Raw genomic sequence first — 24213 nt, forward strand, 5'->3', positions numbered from 1 at the left:
CATAGATATAAGAGAAAATATGAGTTGCATGATCAAAAGCATTTAAAACTCACGAACAAAAGAGGCATTATTCCAATGGCTTTTGGTTATTAACTCACTAGGATCAACACGAGTCTCACTGTAAAGTTGGGTCAAAACGTCACGATACTTTATAGCATCATTCAATAAATTGAAAGTAGAATTCCAACGGGTAGGGGTATCAATAGAATATTGTCTTATCTTAAGACCTCTCTCTTTACACATAGTCATGTACTTTTCATCTAACTGAAGAAGTAAGTCTAATCCATTTTTTATAACAATTCTAATTCGGTTTAGCAATGGTTGCAAATCACCGAGACCCTCTTGAACAGATAAATTCAAAATATGTGCACAACATCTAACATGCAAGAGATTACCACCCAACAACATATTCAACTTAAGAGTCATTTTTCAAATAGTCAATACACATTATGTTTGCAGTTACATTATCAAGAGACCAAAAAAAAAAAAAAAAAAAAAAACTTTACCATTCAACTGGAATTCTTTTAAATAATCCATAATACGAACTTTGATGTTAAAACCGATATGCCTTTCTTACATAGCTTGAAAACAAAGTATACGTTTTTGAATAAACCAATCATCATCCACCCAATGAGCAGTAATGCAAAGAAAAGGTTCGCTAAAACAAGAAGTCCATGTAACACTTGTAAAACTAACACGACCATCAAAAGTATGAAATAATTCAATCAAACCACTCCTATACTTATAATAGGAACATCTGTGGGCCGTGCGAGTTGGGTGGGCCGTGTGGGTTAGGTGGGTTGGGTGGGTTGTGTGTGCGGGGCGAGCTGAGTCGTGGGCCATACGGGTTGGGCGTGCAAGGTGGGCTGGGTCGTGCGAGCTGGGTCGGGTTGGGTGGGTCGAATTAAATGGGTCAAAACGGGTCGTGCAAGTTGGACCGAATCAAACGGGTGAAAACGAGCTGGGTCGAAATAGGTTGTGTCGAAAATTTTGGACCCACAACACAACCCGAGCTAAACCCGGGCTGTGTCGTGTTGGTACTGGGTCAAAACCGGGTCGGACGTCCCGGGAACGCTTGTTAGCTTTTGTCTTTTAAGTTTGGAACTAATTAATGTACTCAGTAGAGCTAATAACTTAATAAATGATCATAGTTAATAATGTACTCGTATAAATGTTGATGAAATAATAATGTGATGGAAAGTCCAAGACTAATACTCACCGACATTGTTGATATAAAGATTAATAGAGATTAGAGATGTGATATGAAATGAAAATAATAGGTTGCATGATTACGTTAAAGGATAGGATAGGGGTAATGATATTTATACTGTGTATTAGTATTATCAACATTGCTAATACTACTGTTTTACACTAGCTAGCTACTTGATCATCATTTGATTTTTGTTCTCTAACAACTTATTTTTGGGTCAAGCGGACCTCCTTTGTTTTCGATCGAGTAGGCACTTGTCACCTCAAAAGTCTTGAATAATTCCTTCAATTTTCTAATTTGTTTATTGTGTCATCTCAAATTTACCCCTCAATTATTTATAAAGTATATTTAGAAAAAGTAAACTTGGTCCTACATTAGATAATAACAATTATAATAATTGACTTGTATCTTTATTTATTATTATATATATATATATATATATATATATATATATATATATATATATATATATATATATATATATATATAGGAGTGAAAGTTCGAATTAGTTTAACACAATTTATTCTAAAATAAATATTCCATTTTAAGTTCAAAAAAAAAAAAAAAAAAAAAAAATACATTTGTTTCTTATTATTTGTAATAAAAGACTTTTTATATTTTATATACCTCTTTGTTGCAAATAGTAAGATACTAAATTTGTAAATAATTTCAACTATAATCCATATCAGTATTTGATGTAAAATTTTACTTGTAGGATTCATGCAACGGTTCTAAAGTAGATTAATTTTACAAGAATGAGCAATAATGGACAATACATTACACAATGGAGATGAACTTTGAGCACAAACACCTTACAACAAATTAAAAAATCATTCAAAACGTACATCTGCTAAGCATCACCATAAGCTAATAGCTTGATTATTAGCTTGATATTAGCCCTAAACAAGTCCACTTGATGATCATCATATCATTGCAAAGTTCACTAATTTCGATTACAACCCAAAATGAAATGTAATCAACTCATCATATACTACCAATATGCACAAGACAATAAATATATACACCCATCTTATTGTTTTATTCATATATTTGATTAAAGTGTTACTTCTATGAACATGGGATAATGTATTGCATTAATAATCTTAAACTCCCGTACACCTAAAAGTTCATACTATATGATTATTTTGATAAATCCAATACATAGATGACCAAGATTGTTAGCAAATATTAATCATACACCTTAATTAATTATATTTATGCACATACAAACATAACATATAGTAGTATTATCGTAAATAATATGTGTATTAAGTCCGCCGTCCCTCGCGTATTATAACATGGTTAAGAGCAAATTAAGCCCACTAAGATGGTGGCTAAATCTAGCTGGTCTTCTGACACAAACGTGTGCACTCATGTGATTTATCACGTGCTTCTCTTACCCGCACGAGTAGAGGTTTTAATTATAGGCACTAATTCCTAAAAACCATTGTTTTTAATTTAATTAATTAGAATTTGGATCCAATCATTTAATTACTACTACATGTTAATCCAAAAAACAACGCAAAGTCAGAGAGGAACTAGTAAGTAGCAAGCTAGCATGAAGAGATAAGGAACAGCTGGTAACAGATTGTATGATTTTATTTGGGTTTTGATGCATCAAATTTTTATGTATTAATTATACTTAGTACTTGTACTTAGGTTGTTTTAATTACTTCTGTACATAAGATTAATTCATTGAATCATTGGTTAATGTTTGATCAACACTTAGTAGGGTTAGGGTTAATGTTAGAATATGCTTTGAATATGTTTTTCCATGTTCTCTTACGAACAACCTAGCATGAGGTTCTCATTGACAATTTTTGTTATGTTAGGCTAGACTACGGTATTCTGGCTAGACATGTTTTTGTGGTCTGATCCTAAGATTAACAACTGTACTGTTAAAAGGTCAAGATAGTAAGAAAAAGATCATCGTATATGTGTGTATGCCATAAGATTATTATTGCATTTAAGAAATTTAACGTATCTCTTATGAGGTTTGCCAACCCGAAAAGTTAAATGAATCATATTATTCTCTGTACATTCTTGTATATGATTTTTGTCCTTAAAGTTCGTTTTCACTTAGTGGTTCTCTTAGCTTATTTTTAATCGGGCATAATTGTTTTGTTGATCTTAGAAGAATTTCATATCTTATCATGACCTTATCTAAGTACAATTACTAGTGTACATGATTTGTTATGGGCTTTTTTGATTGATGTGGATTACATTGGGGTGAACAAAGGGCAGAAACAATTAAAGCAAATTACTAACAATCATGTGGCCTGGGCATCTAACATTTCTACAAGTGTAATCATATTTTCATTGAACCTAAAGGCTACAACTAACTCTTGCAAGGAAGGCAAAAGTTAGCATTAATTAGATCAAGTCAAAGACATTATCAACATGAGAAAACTACGGAGTATATACAATGAGACTATCATATATTTAATTAGTTGTGAGATAATATGCTTTGTATTAAGTAATTAATTTTGAAAAGAAAACAAAGTGAAGTGAACAAAGCAATATTGCTCTATGCAAGAAAAAGTGAAATTCTCCGCAAGCAGCAAAACAATTGAGGAAAATGAACTTACTCATTTTGCACAAACGAGCAAATATATATGATAAATTGATAACCTATTATCCATTGTAAGGCACAAATGATTGTATAATAAAAGTTACCCTACTCTTTGGGGATCTATTGAGCCTCACTATATCGTTTTAGGTTTTAGTTTACCTATCAAGCGTGATGATCGATGAGAATCTTATTTTTATAAATGCTTTGAAAAGGTGCTCAACACTCGTAATTGTTAGTGTATAGTATCGACCCTTCGTAATCTACAGAAGCAACAATGAATAATTTATGGTAGTCCTACACAAAGTTTAAATTTTAAAGTTTACTTGGTAAGTTTTCGGGTGGGTTGAAAGATCATAACATGAGATATAACTTCATTTACATTATCACATGCAATAATGAACTATACATTTTAAAATTTTGATAAGAAATAATTAATCATAAATCATGTCAATGTTTTCTTTTATTCCATATTTGATATGTTCGTTACCTAAAACATAGAAAAAGAGAGTATTTTTGTTTAAAATTATATTTTTCGCATCCTTTTTGCGTAGTAATGAATTGAAGGGGCATTGAGTTTACTAGTAGGTAAGATTTATATCCTTAATTGGGTAGCCCAGCTAGTCAATTCAAGAATGGTTAATGCCCTTTAAGCCACCATCCGCGTAATTACAAAGTGCTTTAAATGGAGATCTCATTTTTGGCATATTAGTAATTTAGTATATCATATATTCTTCATTCAATTGTTTTGAGTTGTAGCTAGGAAAGACATAAAAATTAAATTAGATAAGAAACGAACTTTCAATCTCTTAGTTGGGCAAAAGAAAAATGTATATTATTTGGCAACCTTTAATTTATTTGGTCTATGAGGTGTTCGGAAAATAAAAGTTGGGAGAGACAATACTCCTAATTAAGCTTTATTAATTCTTATTTATGTCTAACTATTACTATTTACTCCATATTAAGATTTAGAAAATGTGTTTGTACATTGTTATACAAACTCTTAAGTACTATATAGTTTGATGTTTTTAAGTACTTCTTCGGTACATTTTAACTGTTTTGAGTCTCGGTTGGTATGCGGTAACTAATCACGATGGCGAAAAATAGTTAAATGATTATACAAGGATCGGAAACTCCATTGCTAACACCTTTAATTTACACCCATGCGTGCTTATGTACACATCCTTAAATAAGAAGTGATTTTCCTCGCAAATACTTCGTATTCAATACCTCCATATACCACCACCTTTAATTGGGATGGTGTGCTAATAGAAATTGAAAAAAAAAATGTAGGGATACATATAAACTAGCATTATTATAGAGATATTGGCACAAAATGTTTCTAGCTTGTGGATTTTTTTTTTTGAAACAACCGGAAGTTGATTATATTAATTAAGGACATCGAGTCCATCAAAACGTAAGGGAAAATCTCACTGGGACAATGATTTACCCAAATTTGTTCATGGCCAAAAGGAAGAAGTCTAGCTTGTGGATTTTACATATAGATTATTCATAATAATATTGTGATCCTTGTATAACCATCTACCAAATAACGTGTAATATGATGCGAGTAACATAATAACATAATGTACTCTATAGTAAAAAGGATATTAAGTAATTAGATAAATTGACAGAAATAAATACAAGTAGCATAATAATAATAATAATAATAATAATAATAATAATAATAATAATAATAATAATAATAATAATAATAATAATAATAATAATATTCTATTTTATTTTATTTATTTCAATTATGAGTGAGTAGTCGTTTTCTAAGGCTAACTAAGCGAAGCCATGTTTATTCCTTGATTATTTGTGCTTAATTATTTATAAATTCATGAATTATGGTTTGAATGTTTCCAATTGATTTGTGCGTTATTGTTTGATTCATGTAATTGGCCAATATTATGAGTTAATTATTTAGCTAAAAAAATTAGAATTGAAAGATTATATTTTTAGAGGCTTAAGTACAGTTGGCGAATTCTCTCAGGCTTAGGATATTGGGGCTAAAGCAGCAGCCTACATCTTTGTTAGGTTTAGCTTTGCTATAACTAAAGGAGTGGGACCCAGATTGTTTCCTAGCTTCCCACTAATTTTATGTAAATCTTTTGAGTTTATAATAATATTAGATGAAGCCCGTGCGATGCACGGTTTGTTTGTATTTTTTAAAATAAAATATTTTACTAAATACATATTTATCTGATAAACTTTGTGATATTCGCTTAATACTACTTGTTTTTTTTATTATATATAAATTTTGTTTCTCATATTTAGATAAAATTCCTAATATAAAAAGATAATATTTTATTTCACAAAGTTTCATATGTGGCTGGTCATATGGTCGGGATTACTTGGTCAGGGGTTACTCGGTTGGTCAAGAGTTACTCGATCGATTAGGGGTTCCTCGGATGGACAGGGGTTACCCGATCGGTGATTTGGTGTGTCTCATCCGGCCACACAATATGGTCAGCCACACAGAAAACACGTTTATTTTATTTTTATAATTAATATAAAATTTTAGATCGAAAATAAATCGCAATTCTTTTTTTCATTGGCTAAATATAACATTTTTTATGTGACACTCTAATATATCTTGAAATAACTCTCCTTTATGTAATTTTTGTAAAAATTTATTATAATGTTGGTTCCATCAATCACCTAAATAAATCATTTATTTTTATTCATGATAATTTTTTAAAAATAATAATCTTAATTGTCGCTGTGATAATTTTTTATTTTTTTTATTTTAATCCTACGTAGCACTTTTTTTTTTAAAAAAAAAAAAAAACTAATCATAAGTGGCACGATCCTATTGTAGTGTTTTAAAAAAATTAATTATACATGACGATTTTTTATTATAATCCTATGTAGCACTTTAAAAAAACTAATCTTACGTGATATAATCTTATTGTAGCGTTTTTAAAAAATTAATCTACATAGCGCTCTAATAATTTTTTAAAAATTAATATCCTATGTGGTGCTCTAAAATTTCAGGAAAAAACTCCCCTTTATATATATATATATATATATATATATATATATATATATATATTCTCTTTTATAATAAAATAATAATAATAATACCTCCGTTCCTAAAAGTTCGACTGACTTACTATTCATGTGGTCAAAATAAAATAACTTGACCACATGTTAAGATTTATATAAATAGAAATAAAGTAGCATGAGATATCTTTTTAGATTCCCTTATTCTAAATTTTAAAATATCAACTTTTTGTAATTTTCACTTATACATAGCTGAAGATATTCATCGTCAAATATGTTCATTAGAGACTACACAAATACAAATCGAGTAGAACTTTTAGGAACGGAGGGAGTAATAATAATAATAATTAATATTATTATATAAATAAAGTAGGCATATTTCGGGAGCATTAGGCACGCCACATAAACAAAGGTATTATTTCGACCAATTAAAAATTTTATTTTATTTTAGAATTAAAAAATTCATTCGCCACATAAGGAAAAATGACGAATGAGATTTAATAATTTTTCTACGTAGGTAAAAACAATGAATACTGATTTAATATAATTTAAATTTTTTTAAAACTAAATATTATCTTTTTTTTTTTTTTTACAGAACTAAAAATCTTCTTTAGTTGTTAGGATTTAAATTATTATAAAAAAAAAAAAACTATAAATTGTATTTTGATATTAGGATTTAAAAAATTTTAAAAATAAAATTATTTTTTGATGTTAATGGCTTTATCTAAATATTTTATGAATGAGATGATGTTTCCATAATAAAATTTAAAATTTAGGTATTGTTTGGTTGACATGGGAAATGAGTTCCCATAGGAAATTATATTTCATGGGAAATTAATTTCCTTAACCCATTTCCTAGGAATTGACCAAAGTTTGTTTGGTTGATAATATAGGAACTCAAAATTCCTAGGAATTGATTTCCTATGTTTTATTGGTTAGCTTGATTATGTTTTATTTAAGTTAACTAATTTGGAGAGAGAAAGAAAGAAACTAAATTATTAGTGCTAATAATGCAAGTAGGCCCCACAATATTTGTGAGAAATATGACTTACCCGAGGGGGCTTGGTAAGTGAATTCCCATGTTCCATGGGAATTAAAACTTCCCTTGGAAATTTTATTTCCCCTAATTTGATAAATTTGTGTCAACCAAACAACACACCCATATCCTATTTCCTAGGAAATGGAATTTCCTATTTAACAACACAATAATGCAAGAAAAAAAAAATTCCTTCTTTAAACATTTTCGTGATATTTATGTCAAAAAGAAAAAAAGAATGTTAGTGATTAAGAGAGATCACAACAAATATACAAAATGATATACTACCTCCGGTTTTTTTATGTGCAACTTTTGCCATTTTAGTCCGCTCACTAAGCTATTATGTGCAACTTTCTTTTTTCTTTCTATTTTTAGTAAAAAAAAACTAGTCAAATGTCAATTTTACCCTCATTTAAAAAATTAAAACACAATTTATCAACTATAATCGGATTTTATTACTCACTAATTCTTACCCAATTTTCACCCCAACCAACCCAATCTAATTCATCAAGTCTTCATCTTCAATTCAAGAAACCCAAAACCATCCCCATTCATCTTCATCTTCAATTCAAGAAACCCAAAACCATCCCCATTCATCTTCATCTTCATCTTCCCCCATATTTTCTCTCTCCTCTTCAAAACCATCTTCATCTTCATCTTCCCCCGTATTTTCTCTCTCCTCTGTCATCCTCATCTTCCCCCATTGATCTTCTTTCTCTCTCTTCAACTTCAACCGATGATTTCGTGGGTTTTCATGAGCATGGTGGTCGTGCAGTTGGAAGTGGTGGTACTGGTAGTGGTGAAGGGCCCGCGTTGAAGGCGACAGTGGTGTTGGTACGGTGAAGGGGGTGTGGATCGTGGTTTTGGGTTTTGGTGTGTGTTCGTGGAGGTGGTGGTTCCGTCGGTGGGTTTTCGTGAGGGTGGGGTTGGTTGTGGTGGTGGTTTCGTGGGGGTGGTAGTGGTGGTGTTGGTGAAGCAGATGGTGGTGTTGGTGAAGGCGGCGGTGGTGTTGGCTGGTTTTGGTGGTGGTAGTGGGTGGTAATTTTCATAACATTCTCTCTCCACCTTAATTACATACCCCTATAATACATTAGTCACCATTATCAAGTTTTGCTTCGTGAACCGCAAAATGACTCAAAGTTGCACATAAAAAAAACCGGAGGTAGTATATAGATTTGAGAGTTTAATTTCAGGCATAAAAACAACGAATAATGATTTAGGATTTAGATTATTTTTAAAAAAAATATATTTTCACATTAAAGATTTTATCCTAATATGTAACAGATGAGAATAATATACAAAAAAAAAAAAAAAAAAAAAAAAGAATAAATCGCATTATAAATTACACTAAAAAAAAAGGCAAAATTGGTCTCAATAGCACAAACTATAGTTTAGGTGCAGAGAATAGAACAACCTTGAACGGGTGCACTATACATCAAAAACTATTAAGTTTGGTGCAAAAAGTGTCATAAATAACATAAGAGGCTCCCGAAAAAGTCTATCTTTGTCATTTTAATATTTTTATCCAATTTTTTTCCCTAACTCATTTAGTTAATTTATTTTACCTAGCACGTGCTTCCTATTACTTTTCTTTAACTTATTTTTGTAGTGACATTCATAATGAATTGCAATAAATGGTTTATGTTTGGGAAAATAAAATTTCTAGTGTCATAAATCGAAATCTCACGACACAAATTATACAAATTCATCCAAACACATCAATTTCAACAAATCATCATTACACCAATTAATACCCTAATTTCATGAAATTATGAAAAGAGACAAATAACAAAATATATGTATTCAACACATAGATAGAAATTGAGTTCAAAATTTACCAAAATACAATTTAAAGAACGTCTTATACTAATTGATTGCCTAGGATTTTAGGATTTGACTTCGTCTTCTCCCCGTTTACGTTATTTAATGAGTAGTATTAATTTTACTAATTGGGGTGTAATGGGTGAATTATAATAAAGGGGTCATGTTCTTAGTACAGTAAAGTAATATATATGTGAGAGAAAATAAAAAAAATAAAATAAAAAAAGGTGAAATTGGTTAATAATATTAAAATAATTAAAATATGCTTTTCCAATAGAATCCCCGTTCTCCGATATCATTTATGATATTTTTTTCTCCAAACTTAATATTGTGTTATGTAGAGTGTACTCGATTAAGGTTGTGCTATTCTTTACACCTAATCTATAGTTGGTGCTATTAAGGCCAATTTTGCCATAAAAATATGCATAACTATACTTTTTTAATAGAAAATAAAAGTTTAATTAAATTATTACTCGTTTTTTTTTTTTTTTGAAACTATTAAATAGTCAAATAAAATAAATAATTAATTAAAAACTTAGAGTCTATCCAATTAATAAAAATATTTTTTTTAGAGATTTTTGTATTTAAAATTTGTACATTGCATGAGCTTTTATCTAGTAATCTTTATAAAGTAGGCATTTTTCAGGAGCATTCAGCGTATCACATAAACAAAAGTATTATTTTGGCCAATACATAATTATATTTATATTTTGTTTTAGAATGAAAAAATTTATTCATCATTTAAGCAAAATTAACGAATGAGATTTAAGAATTTAAATTTAATTTCCACGTAGCTAAAGAACGACGAATAGTATTTGAAGATTTAAATGATTAAAAAGGTAAAATATTATCTTTTGATATTAGAGATTTTATTTAAATATTTGATATATATAATGTAAACGAATTTTTAAATTTTATTTTACTGTTATTTAATTTACGGTTATCAACAAATAAAATTGAATTTTTAATTACATAAAAAATAAAATTAAACGTTTATAATAAAATTTAATCACAATATTATAGGGATTTATATACTAAATATTTAATAATTAAAAACTTAATACTTTAAGTAAAAAAAATCTTTACTTCCTCGATTTACGTAAAATAAATTAGAATAAGAATAAAAATATTATAGAGATCCATATTCCAAAAATCAAAATAAATATTTTAAAAAAATAAATCGCGCATCATAAGGCCTTAAATCAAGTGTTTTTTTTTTTTTTTTTTGGTTTGTTTGTTTAATAAATGGATTCAAATCAATATGAAACAAATCATATTAAAATTATTTATAAATTAACAAATTACGTGAAACTACCTATTATGTTGCACATTGTTAACACATATTTTCAGATTTTTTTTTTTCATCTCTATCTCTAATTCTCTATTATCTCGGTAGGCAGCATCACTATTGAAGGAATTTCCAAATTCAATTTTTTCAAAATACCCGAAAACACATTTGTCCGCAAAATCCCAACATTATTTTGATCTTAAATTTATTTTAATGTTGTTACAGTTGCAATTAAATTCGAGGATGAAGTTGCTGCTGAAGATGATGTTGCTCCTTCTTCCAAAACGCTCATAAGTTGCTTGATATTCGTTGTGTGATTCTTATATCTCTCTCCCTTTTCTTTAATCAATTACTGTAATTGATGTTGTTTTCTAGTTTTTTTTCCAACTGATTACCTATTTTTATTCGTTGTGTAACTAATGTTGCTTGATCAATGATGTTGTTTTCTTTGATTAATTACTGTAATTGATGTTGTTGCTTAAATCGATACATTTTCTTATTATATTGTAAATAGGAATTGTAGCATTTTAATTATGATAAAAACTGGAAAAATGAAAAACATTTGTAGTCTTTGTATAAGTTGTATGTGTCATAATGAGAACGAAGCTTAGGGATGTGACTATTGCTTTATCGTTTGTCAAATATTTTGAAATTTTGCTACTAGTAAACTCTGCTTGACTGATTCTATAGCTGTCATATTGGAGCAAATATTTATCGATGTGTTCATTTTTCTGAAAATCAATACTATTAACTGGACAAATTCCTTTCAAATTTGTTGCTATAAGATTTTGTCAATTCTTCATAACTTCCTTTTTTCGAATTTTACGCAATGTACATGCCTAATGTAACAGTAATGGCTAGATTTTTTACTTCTCTTTTTAGTTGCAACACTTTTATATTTTGGAAATTTTTAATTACTTGCAACACTTTTCATTTTTGACATTTCTTTCTCTCTATCTCTCTTCTACCTACATGGGTCCCTCTTATTTTTCTCTCTATCTCTCTCCTCTTTAAAAATTGCCTAGGAGACTGTGAATTTAAAAGTGTTACAACTAAAAAAAAAAAAAACGGAGGAAGTATTTCATAATCCATCAAAGTTTGTTATGACATACTTGGTTTGTGTGTAATTATCCCTTTTAGCAATCTGGGTCCTTAATTTTCCAGGTGCAGTGTTTTTATAATTGCCTGGAAGCTTACCATGGACTATTAAGTTTGTAGGTTGCGTGCACACACCCATGTACCCGTTTGTGTTTGTTATGATTAGGCATGATACAATTCTATTTTCTGGTGTAGAAATTGATGTAAGTATTATGCAATTACATGTTTAAAAGTTTGTATGGACATGTTAAGAAGTATTATTGAAGGTTCGTGGTCTTTTGTGAAGGTTCCTGAAACACTGATGTGCTAGCCCCAAAGAATGATGTCCCAATCATCACTGCGGATCAAACGTGAGTTACTCTCTTTCTATTTTTTTTTTTTTTTTTGGGAGGTTTCTGCCTTGTTTCCAAATTGCTACTTGAGCCATTCTTATCCTGAAAAAGTTTAGGATATTGATTTGTTGATACATATATAATAGAATAGAATTAAACTTCTTTTGTGAAAGAAAATATTGTCTGAAATTTGCATTTTGCAATCAATTAAATGCTTAAAAGAAAATAAATCTTGTTTTACAATTGCGACTAGTTTGTTTTCCATGTTTTTTGTTTCTTTCTTGGTGGTATGCAAACTGTTAATTATATTTAAGCAAAATGGAGAGAGTAGACTTTGGCTAATTTGTGAATATGAGCAGCTTGACAGCCATCGATCACCTAACTCACTGACCATGGAATGATATTTATGCCCATTCTTGAGATGAAGAAGGTCAATTAAGTCAAGAAGGAACACTTTATGAGGCGGGAACATTTGCAGGTGATGGATCGAGCCAGCCTCGTGAGCTTGAACTCGAGCATGCTTTCACAAGGGAAAATACTTCGCCACCACTGCAAAGTAGCTCAAGGGATTATGTTTGAATATTCCCCGTTGTCTGTAACACTAGGAATTCAGGAATGTGGACAGTGTCAATGAAGATATGTCAGTTTGCTGCCACTTTAATTCTTGTTTTCGTATTTCGTTTAATATTTTTCAAGTGTGTACACAACTTGGTGCTTTTCTTCTTATTATATAGCTGAGCGGCCTATATGGATACTCAAAATTACTATAATATTGTCGATTTTGGGTGCAATTATTGTTATTGTCTTCGTGTACTTTGGATGGAAATGGATTAGGCAACCATATGGCGAGCTGGGAGCCTGGGATGGCGAAAAAAATTTCTTCCAGGTTCTCTGCAATATTTGTCTTGTAATAGCAAAAGGTAGTGATTGCAAGGTTGAAGATTACAAACAAGAGATTTTCTCATTGTAACCTTGCTTTAACTACCTCCTCAACTCGAGTATCCCCACATCCCCAACATACCAACACCAGTATTTAATTTTACCCGCCTAGCTAGCTAGTTAACGTACGTAGTGGTGGTGACCAAGAAGATTGGTTAACCCTTGTTACTCCTCTACTGTTAGTCTTAGACTACGTTTGTTTTGATAGAAATTTTTTAATAAGAAGACCTCGGCTGGGTATGCTTGGTTGATTTCTGGATTTTGCCTTTTTGCGCATTTTCCTATTCACCCCCTTATTTCCAATTACCTTATAAATTACCTGGCCTATTTCCCTCCTTTTGTAAGAATCCAACTATATTATTCATTTCATGATAAGGCTTAGGTTGAGAGCTATTGTCTCTAGATTAGGGTTAGACTAGAAGTACTTTTAGAGAGAGAAAGTGAGGAATTTTAGTGGAGATATGAGATATTGAAGAATCAAGTGTGATAATAGCTTCGGGGATCTTCTCAACTATTCAATGTGCATTTCCTACTCTATCTCATCTTTATGGATTTCTTTAATTACTTACTTGATTTAGTTTTGTTGATTAATGCTTTGATAATTAGGTAGTTGTTCTTCAATTTTGGTTGATTCATGCTTTTAATTGCTTGTTTGGTTGAATGATGATGATTAGTGAGTAGATCCTCTAGCTAGGGTTTGGATAAAGCATGCTTGATTGATTATTGAGATTAATTTGGGGATTTAGGTTAATTGATTGTTAAAACTAAATTGATTAATCAATGGAGGTTTGCATGTTGTTTAGTTTAATAGGCTTAACCGGCCTTGCATCTTGATGACTAAACTTGATGTATATTGAGTTCATTTGACATGGCCATCGATCTTGAATTCATTATTGTTGATTTGATTTGATTTGATTTGGTTTATGATTTCTCCTTGTTTATCACTCATAGAGGGAACCTAGCGATTGGCAGTGGCAACTTGCCACCTTACCATTTGCGTTTGGAGGGCTTGGTGTTTATTCCGCAGGTGATATTTGTCATTATGTTTTCTTGCTTCTTGATTACAGTCTGCTGGGTTGCAGACAAAGTTTCTACGGCATGTTGGCATTGTTGGTCTTGGTCGAGCCTTTGAAGATACGTTGAGCCTTTTTAATAGACCGGTGGATTCTGACATTTTGAGTAACCTTAGTGAAGTCGCTACCCCTAAACTCGTGAAGAAATTGGCAGATATATATTTCACAAAGGTTACCGCTTCTGCAGAGTCCACTTTTTCTTTATCTCCTCGACAGTCAGTTTTGTGGTAATCGCAGCAGGGAGATCACACTTCGTCTTGGCTTCGGGCGGTCCCTATTTCGAGGTTGGGTCAGACAATGAACGCTAAGACTTACCAATGTGTGTTGTGCTACTGGTTGGGTGTTCCATTGTTCTCCATCACCGCGACGTACTTTGCTTGTTCAAGGGTTTTTATTGGGGAATTTTCAGTGATCACACGGTGTCGTGTGCTTGTATTGTGGGCATTAAATATCGGCATAATGTTGTTCGGGATACCCTTGTTGATGTTTGCTATCGATCAGGGATTTCAGCAATGAAGGAGGTTAACATTGGGTTATATGGAGGGAACGACGGGGCCCTCAGACCTGCAGATGTACGTGTTACTTTATTCCTGGGATCGTGGTCGCGATGGCTGTGTTGACTTGACAGGGTCTTCTCCTTGACACAGTCTATGTTATCTAACTTTATTCCTGGACGAGTTGTGGTTGATACGGCACATCGAAAGCGGGTCAAGTATGAATCTAGTTGTCGGGAAATTGGATATGGTTTTTCTTCACTTGGGGCCGGGAATTAGCGAAAGTTGCGTTGCTGAAGCGGATTAAGAAGTTCTCGGCGACTTAGGACATTGGGACGCGTGCTGCTGCTCATATTTTCACTAGGATAGATTTTGCTATAACTAGAGGAGTGGAGACCCAGATTGTATCTCGGCTTCCCACTAATTTTTTTTAGGTTGTATGACTTTGTCAATAATAATAATAATAATATCACCGTAATCTATAGTACCAATTTTCCATCAAATTAAATGATGGCAAATTATTTTAGAAAGAAGGTGGTTTGACACTTTAATACTCTTTAAGTTGAGCTGTCGACACCAGTTATGACTTATGAGTAAACGGCAAATACTAGTAGTTCATGCACAGGCACACAGCATGAGCACACACAATAGAGAATTAATAGTGCAGGGATAAGCCTTTTGTCTTATTAAAATACCGCATCATTTACAGGCATGTACGACTGTTATAGGAAGACTAAGATTTACATTATTGACAACTAAAGATGGCTATATCTCCTCTACTCTTAAACCACGTCGCCATTTTACACTTATAAGTATATTACGGACTATATTTTTCTAGATTCTATAAAAAAAAATTGAAGTAAAATTACACAAAGTAAAAACAATTTTTTTTTTTAAATAAACTAGAACTCCCGAATTTTGTAGGATACTACAGATCTAGGATTGCCTTCTTTCATGACGATATATGTTGAAAGAAAAGGATCTCACTTATATGTCCTTCATTGATTAGTAACGGTTCGAAATTTGATAAGGAATAGTTGTGAGAAAGCCGTTAACTCTATTATTTCATAATAGACGTAACATTATTGATATATATTGAGGATGTGACAAGGATCCAATAGGCTTTCGATGTCTTCGTGTTGACAAGAGTGTAATGCTTCCATATTATTTGAGAGGTACCTTGCAAAATAATAATGAGAATTGAACCACTTGTATATCTTTAGTGCATGAACTAGTAAGCCCAGTATTATTAATATAGTACCTTGGCTTTTTCAAAGAATTATTGCTTGAGCTAATAAGACTTTCCTGAGTCAAAAGAATGAATCTCTAATAACTATTGGAACTTTTTTTATTTCATGAAATTCATCAAATTGATCTAACTATCTATAAATCTATAACTATTGTGTGGAAGGGATTAAAAGGTAATCATGAGACTAAATAATCTTTTGGGATATTTGTTGAGGATGAGATCATAATAATAGGTTGTTGATAATTGAGCAAAGTGTCCATTTTTTAAACTAAATTGTGCTCTAGAAAATATTTTATAAAGTCTGTAATTTTGCCGTAGTTGATGTAAAGATTATTATCTTCAATCGGCAAAATTACAACATATACATCCTGGTGTATATAAGAATCTCTTGAGTTGATGATTTAACTTCTTTTCCCACTAAAATTATATTCATAAAATATTCGTGTTGCTATTATATTACAACATATGCAGGTTAATTCCTCCATATTAACTTTCAACTTTTAGACTTTTATATTCGTCAAAACACAAATTTAATTAACTACATAATCAATCATCAATAAGAAAAAAAAAATTGATAAATGTACATTGAGAGTGTTGAGACATACATCCCATATCATTATGGTTCTCCCTATTTCCCTAAGTATAGATTACCAAACATAATCATAATAAAGTCCTAAAAATCAAAACATAATTGTGCAAAAGTTAAAATATTGCAAGTTTTTTTTTAAAAAAAAAAAAAAAGATTTAAAAATTATTATGGCAATAATATGGCATAGTTAAACAAGTAGCCATCATGGGATTCATGTGGCCATCAATATATCCCCTGTTCCATGAGCTTAAAATAAAAGAGAGTACAAGACCACACGCTCATAGAAGTTTCAAGTCATGTACTATCACGCAATTGGGCCAATGCTCAAAGAAGCCTAATAACCTCCTTTTGACGAGGACCAATAACGTACAGATTATTATTTCATAAAAATTAATACTCGTACAATTAACTTTTTGTGTTCCCGCGCCTATGCAATTTACATCACACTAGCATAGTAAAATGCACTTTGAATCTCAAAATCAAACAAGATAAATCTTTAAATTTGTTGATAAATACTACCTCCGTTAAATATTAGTTGTAACTTTGGGGTATTAATTGAGAAACATAAAATAGTTCAAAGTTGCAACTAATATTTAATGGAGGTAGTAACTAAAATTTGGCGTTAACAACCCAAAAATTGTGGAAGCCAAGGACTATTTATCACAGTAAACACCAGCTTGTGAATCCGATCTCACCACTATGTTGTTCGTAGTTTGCATCGATCATCAAAATGTATTAAGTTCTAAGTGTTCTAAGAGGGCCAAAAAATATGAATCAAGGTATCTAGACAAAATTTTGCCACCTCCAATGGCGCCACGTGAATGCACGTGTGATTAAAATATTGTTTCTGGGTATTAATACGAATATTGTTCACTATCAGAGCCTGGAGCAATCCACCATTAGGCAGATCTAAATACGACTTGAGTCCCGACCAAACATGAAACGTCTCGACCAGTCTCCAACCACCAAAGCTCTTGTACGCCAGCTGACTTGTTTGCTGAAGTTCCAGAACAAATGATGTCAGTTTATTACTTAGTAGTATAGGAAGAACTTAGCACACAAGCAGCATGAATAGGTTCAAGAGGGAAGCAATTTTAAAATGTTTGTACCTGGCGTACACGGAGTACCACAACCACTGAGTGCTGTGTCCAATGGACACCCAATCTCCAGGAAGCTGAGCTGCAGCTTGCTCTCCTCCCAGTGGAGCAAATTGACCAAAATGCCGATACCTGTGAGCAAACAAAATTTCAGCACCAAACTCGGTACATAATTCATGACAGGCTTTGCCTTTTGCAGTAAATCATGCCAAATTTAGGTCTAAAATGACATGGGGGAATCATACATACTGTCAAAATCTTAGTTTTTACAACTCATCCCTAAACCATGTACTGTCAAAATCTTAGTATATCATGCCAATTTAGGTCTAAAATGACATGGGGGAATCGTATATACTGTCAAAATCTTAGTTTTTACAACTCATCCCTAAACCATGTACGCTAATACCATAAGATACACTATCAGGATTATTGGTATCGAAACCAAATCATAGTCTCAGAGGAGACAGTAACCCATAAAGTCGGAGTCAAAGCCTTTATTACAGCTCATATATCGAACTGCAATTGAGGTTTTATGTCTTCTTCCCTAAATAACAGTTTTAGTTGTTGCCTTGTAGGTAAGATTTCAGATCAATGATGTAGTGGACAGAGATAACATAAAATTGCCCAAGGGAGCAGCGAGTGTTGAATCAAGACATCAATACCCCGCTATTAGTTAAAAGTCTGTACTCTGTGGGGTATGAATCGTGTGCCAAAAGCAGCTTTAGCATCTATGCACTTCAATATTCTCCAGCCAGGCCAATAAGTACTATCATACTAAAATTAAGGATTTAAGGATACTAATAATAGATTACTCATAAGCATTAGCTAGTAACAGTCCGTGGGATGGCCAATGTGTGGGTGTTTAAGCATGGGTGAAAACTGAGAACAGTATAGGTAGAGAAAAGAAGAAAATAGAGCAGCAATTTCATACCTGAAAGGTTTGAACCGATGTTGACCTTCTCCTCTGATTCTGATAGGGCCTTCAGGGTTCTTTTCACACTCTTCCATTCGATTAAAACAGTCAGCTAGATAGGTACCTTGCTGAGCAGCAACCTGTGATGCAGTCACAAAAGTAAATATAAAACGAGAATCAGCAACAAGACAATATCTACAGTAGTGAAATCTTATGGACGAAGTTGCACCTGGGCAGTTGCCGGAAGGTTCTTCATTTGAGAGTCAGCTTGTGAGAGAGCTGATCTGAATTCTTCAATGTTTAATTCAATGGATTCCTTGGTTGCATCTCCTTTAGCTTCCTTCATCAAATCAACAATACTCTTCAGTTTCCTGTTCTTAAGGTACAGCTCAATTTGGGGGTATCTTTCCAGAATGTCGTCAACCAGTTCCTGCATCTCTTTTACAGTAAGAGTTCCAGAATTATCCTTGTCAGCCTTCTTGAATATATCTGCAATATCTTCCTGTAAAAAACATTACCACCAACTTTAAGATAGGAGATTTCTGCATGGTGCATAAAGAGATCAACGAGAAACTTTACCTAGTTGATAATCTTCTCAATTCTATTCTATAACAACTGGTTGCAAATACAATTTCTTCAAGCATAAGATTAAAGTACAGATAATGGCTGTAGTAATTGTACCATGACTTTGCGCTGGACTATGGTTGCACAATCACCCAATGCATATATTTCTCCAGTTCCTTCCACTCTAAGCCACTCATCAGTTCCCAAGGCACGCCTTTTGCCCTGCATATGCAAAACAGAAATTAAATTTCATGTGCATTAGATCAAAGACGGACCTAGAAAGTGCAAATTTGAAAGATGTGTTTGGTTACGTCAGTGAAAACTTCTGTACACTGGATTAATCTGCTTCATAAAAAGGGTAAAAAAAAAAAACAAATACACAGTAAGTCCTGGGGAAAACATACTTGATTAATTTGCTTCATGAAGTCCATTATCACTGGACGAGCTCCAATGCCAGTAGACCAGACTAGCATTCCATATGGCATGGAGGATATTGTCCCGCCATTCTTGAGTGCTTTGGTTGATATTTCTTTGTCAGTGACATTAACGACCATTGACCCAGTTTGAAGATTGATACCATCCCTGTGGAACTTATCCTCAGCAAATGCTGTAATTCTCTTATCAAACCTGCAAAAAAGAAATAAAAAAAACATTATAACAGCACACATAGACTAGGAATCAGATCAGTACAATTTCAATTAGCTGAAAATATTGTGGGGCAAGGGAGAGGAAATTTCCCTTTCAGTAATCAGCCACAATTTATCTAATACTTTTATTAACAAAATATCCATATGGGAAACAAACTTAAGTTGCGACCACAACAGTCAAATGCATTCAGTAGTCTTCTATGGCTTTAACATGTCCAATGTTCAGTTCTACCAAATTTGATATCCTTTTAAACTAATTAGTTATTATAAGTTAGATATGTGAAATCTCAGCTCACCTTGCTTAAATGTAAAAAGAACTGAGAACTATGTCATTATCAAAGACACTACAGAAAAAATTTCTCTAAATGTAAAGCAATGGCATCTGCTCAGCATCTGTCACATAACAAAAAAGCTACTACTGTGTCCAAATGGAAAGAGAATGAGCTCACATGTTCAATATATGATCTGTTGCCTCCAACAGTGTTATCTTCACAAGGTCTTTAACCTTGGGATACAATCTCACTAGATCATCATTGACAAAATCATGAAGTTCTGCAGCAAACTCAACACCAGTTGGACCACCGCCAACAACAACAAAATGGAGTATTCTCTTCCTCTCCTCGTCACTAAGTGTGGGGAGGGCGGCCTTTTCAAAGCAATCAATGATACTCTGACGGATCTTTTGAGCGTCTTCCACCTCCTGCAATTAAAACACAGTTATTTCGCAAACCTTGACAGTTTTCTATTAAACTAGACTTGCTAAGACAAATTGTTTCAGCCAACAGGGCATGCTAGTTATTCATACTGCACAGTTATCAATAAGAAATTGAATCATCCAATTATGTACCTTCAAGAAATGAGCATTCTCCTCTACCCCAGGAGTGTTGAATGTGTTAGAACGAGCTCCCATAGCAATAACAAGGTAGTCATAATCCACAGAAAAATCAGCTTTCCCATTCAAATCAGCATTTTGAGTAGATCGGCATTTTACTTTCTTGCTTACAGGATCTATACTGAGACATTCAGCTTCCCAGTAGCTAACGTTAACATTTTTCTGGATAATCAAAGTATCAGGACATGGCAAAAAAGCTCTGGAAATTAAGCAGGCGGGCATTCTCAAATCTAAAATTCTGTTTTCTTTACCTTCTTAACCATTTTGCGAATTGGTTCACAGATACTACGGGCTTCAACCGTACCAACAGTGACACTCGGTAGCAAAGGGGTGAATGCAAAGTAATTGCGAGGGCTTATGACATGAACATCATAATCAGGGTTCTTCAGATTCTTCAAGAAACTAGTTCCAGCCCAACCAGTTCCAAGGACCACCACCTTCTTTTTCTTGTTCGCACCTTCAGGTGAAATGACAGCATTTTCAACATTGTGTGGCTTTGAATCTGAATAAGCAAAAAGACCTCCACCAGCACCTCCACTAACAGAGAGAACAGCATCAATTAAGAAAATGTGTTAGCAAGGATATATTAAATTACAAAAAACAATGTTAACCACAAGATCTAATTACTGAAAAATCAAGTTCAATAATCATAATAGGTAACAGAAAGTAAAAAACACAGAAAAAATATTTGACTTGTTCATCTAAAGCATACCAAATCTTGCAGGTTATGCATAAGCTTGGTGCAGTAAGCAAAAACAAATCAGCACACATACCTAGAATAATTTCACAGAAACCTAATGAAACATCCTTGCTAATTATTTATATTCACAAAAAATCTTCTTTTTACAAAGTACGAATATGTATTAGCCATACCTTGTTTAAATCAAAAAATAAATGACAGGTAAGAGTAAGGACCACAGAGCATAAATGAAAGAACGACTCATGATTCAACTTAATTCACATGCTTCTAAGATTAGAAAACAGTTCAGAAAGATAGCCAACTGAAACAACTCAAATTTTCTATCTAAGTGCTTGTTTGGTTAGAAGATATTTCCCTTGGAAATGGAAATTCCTAGGCAATAGCTAAAATAGGTTGTGTTTGCTTAGAAATTTCCTAGGACATTAGCAATATACAGCTCAAAACACATTTCACGATTAACAATATTAGCTCAAAACACATTTCACTATCAGTCAATATCATCAAATCTATAACTTAGTTATCAACAATAATGAGTCAAACAGATGAGCCAACACAAGGCATTACTTCCTTTAATTTCTGGGAGAAGAAAGTATATCATTCAAGAGTCCTCTGTAAAATCATTGAGCAGCGTCAAACGCAGCTGTTTTAGCCTGAACCTAATACCCAATGGCCTGTTAGAGCTTCTCTCCTTGTCTAATTTTCTATATCTGTTTAATATATCTTCCAATAATCAGCAGTGCAAGTTACTTTCAACTCGTACTTTGTACGTTTTTAAGAGTGACATTCCGTTACAAAGTGATATCATCATGCTTTAGTGAGTGCATCTAGGAAGAATATCTTAAAAAGTTCACCTAAAATTATTTAGAGCGGATTATAATTAGTTTTAACACCTAACTACAACATTATGCATTTTTCTCAAGTGAGATGCATAATACTTGATACAAGATCAAAGGATCAAGTACTATCAATCATACATTTAGCAAATCAGCTTGAGAGTGAGAAATTATATAATGCTAAGAAAGGATCAACTACTACTACATCTAGCCGCAACAAGGTCTAAAGACTTCGTATGTTCATCGATCTAACGGTTCAACTTGAAATCTCCAAATTCCTCCAAATTTTGAACTTAAATTAGTAAGTTTCAAAAGTTTTGTTTCTAAGTCGGCAGCCTTGCCAAATCAGTAGTATTAGGTTAACATTTTTTTCGCACACAAAACAAAGAATTAAACAGTCATATATTGCCACGAATCCAAATCAAGTAAATCATACTAACAGCAAAATCATCAAAATAAACAGGAATACGACAAACAATCAACATCAACTGTATGATCACCACAAAATTCTCAAAAGTTAACCAGATACAACAAAAAAAAACTGATTCATACGCCTCGCAAAATCACAGAGTTCGACATCACGAAATAAAATCAACAATATTTCTAAGCAAATTCACCAAAATATTATGATGAAATCATCAACAATTGCAATGTTCAATCAACATACATCAAATTCACCAGAATTTCCTGTCAAAATACAACAGTAACGAAATCAAATCACAAGAAAAAGCAACAGAAGTTTAAGAACAGAGGACGCAATACCTGACGGTTACGACGACGAGAAGCTTGGAAAGCGACGGATAATTGTAGAAGGCTCTAGAAGCTTTTTCGTAGAACGCCATTGTTACAGTTAGAGAGAGAAAATTGGAGGTAAGAGAAAGTAGAGAGAGATTTAGGGCTCCTACCAGAAGTTTGGAGAAGGAGAGAGCAAAAAATGACGTTTAGCGTGAGAAGAGAGGCCAACCAATAAAATTGGAAAAGGAATTTGGTGTAAAATGAACGTGATGAAGTCGCTTTTTTTATTTTACTTTTTTCCTTTTTTTTCAGGGTCATTGAAAATCAGCCTTGGCTTGGCGCTCAAGACAATTGTTACGCGTGGCGTTGGCCGGTTAAAGATACACCGTATATTATACAATACCTAATAATACGGTGTATTTGTGAACGTTCTTCTTAAAATACTTCAATTCTACAACTAAATTATTCCGCACATCTATCAAGAAGAAAATCAGACAGTTGATTAGATTTTTTACATTGCTCAATAAATTTCTGATTATATAGATATTGTACCTGATAATAGGAGGAACTCTATCGTACAAAGTATTTACTATATTTGTTTAAATACGTTGGCGTTATCCTCGTGTGAAAGGAGGTATGACCATAAACTAATTTGGTAAACGTTTTTTTAAAATATTTTTACCTAGGTGTATAGGTCATAAGAAGTCACAAACTCACATGATGACATGATAGTTAACTGAAAGAATCAGCTTGCGAGGAGATTCAATCTATAGTCCAACTGAACTATAACAGAAATAATTACAACCAACTTGTTGTCAATTATACTGCAGATGTGTGCTCAAAGTCGAGGTTTCTGTGCACTGGTTTAGATTTGTCAAATATAAGTTCAAAATATATTACTCCATATTAAATATTATAAACTCCGTAATATAATGTATTATACGATAGAATATTCATAAAGATTGTACGGAGTATTAATTAAAATATTTCTAACAATTTAGAGTAATTAAGTGTTGGGCCCCAAATCTCCCATACTCTCTCGCATATATTTCTCCATTCACATTGCATGCCATAAAAATGCCATGTGTTTATTGAGTTAGAGAAACAAATTACAAAGGTGGCGGT

General features: G+C 32.5%; 1 protein-coding gene across 2 annotated transcripts; it reads right to left on the reverse strand.

Moving 5' to 3' along the window:
• Nucleotides 1-17186: 17186 nt before the first annotated feature.
• Nucleotides 17187-23399, reverse strand: LOC110706798 (external alternative NAD(P)H-ubiquinone oxidoreductase B2, mitochondrial-like). 2 transcript variants are annotated; one of them, XM_021884747.1, is made up of 10 exons: nt 23116-23399; nt 21072-21357; nt 20776-20982; nt 20378-20628; nt 19686-19908; nt 19399-19503; nt 18947-19219; nt 18736-18857; nt 17817-17936; nt 17187-17704 (listed from the first exon to the last, which is right to left on the reverse strand). In XM_021884747.1, exons 1-10 carry the CDS (start codon nt 23193-23195, stop codon nt 17617-17619), a joined length of 1755 nt encoding a protein of 584 aa, XP_021740439.1. In that variant the 5' UTR covers nt 23196-23399; the 3' UTR covers nt 17187-17616. The 2 variants fall into 2 exon arrangements, with proteins under 2 accessions (XP_021740439.1, XP_021740440.1); XM_021884748.1 differs by lacking the exon at nt 23116-23399 and adding an exon at nt 21533-21632.
• Between the last annotated feature and the right edge of the window lie 814 nt (nt 23400-24213).

Source organism: Chenopodium quinoa, unplaced genomic scaffold, assembly GCF_001683475.1.
Source record: "Chenopodium quinoa cultivar QQ74 unplaced genomic scaffold, ASM168347v1, whole genome shotgun sequence".
Lineage (NCBI taxonomy): Eukaryota > Viridiplantae > Streptophyta > Magnoliopsida > Caryophyllales > Amaranthaceae > Chenopodium > Chenopodium quinoa.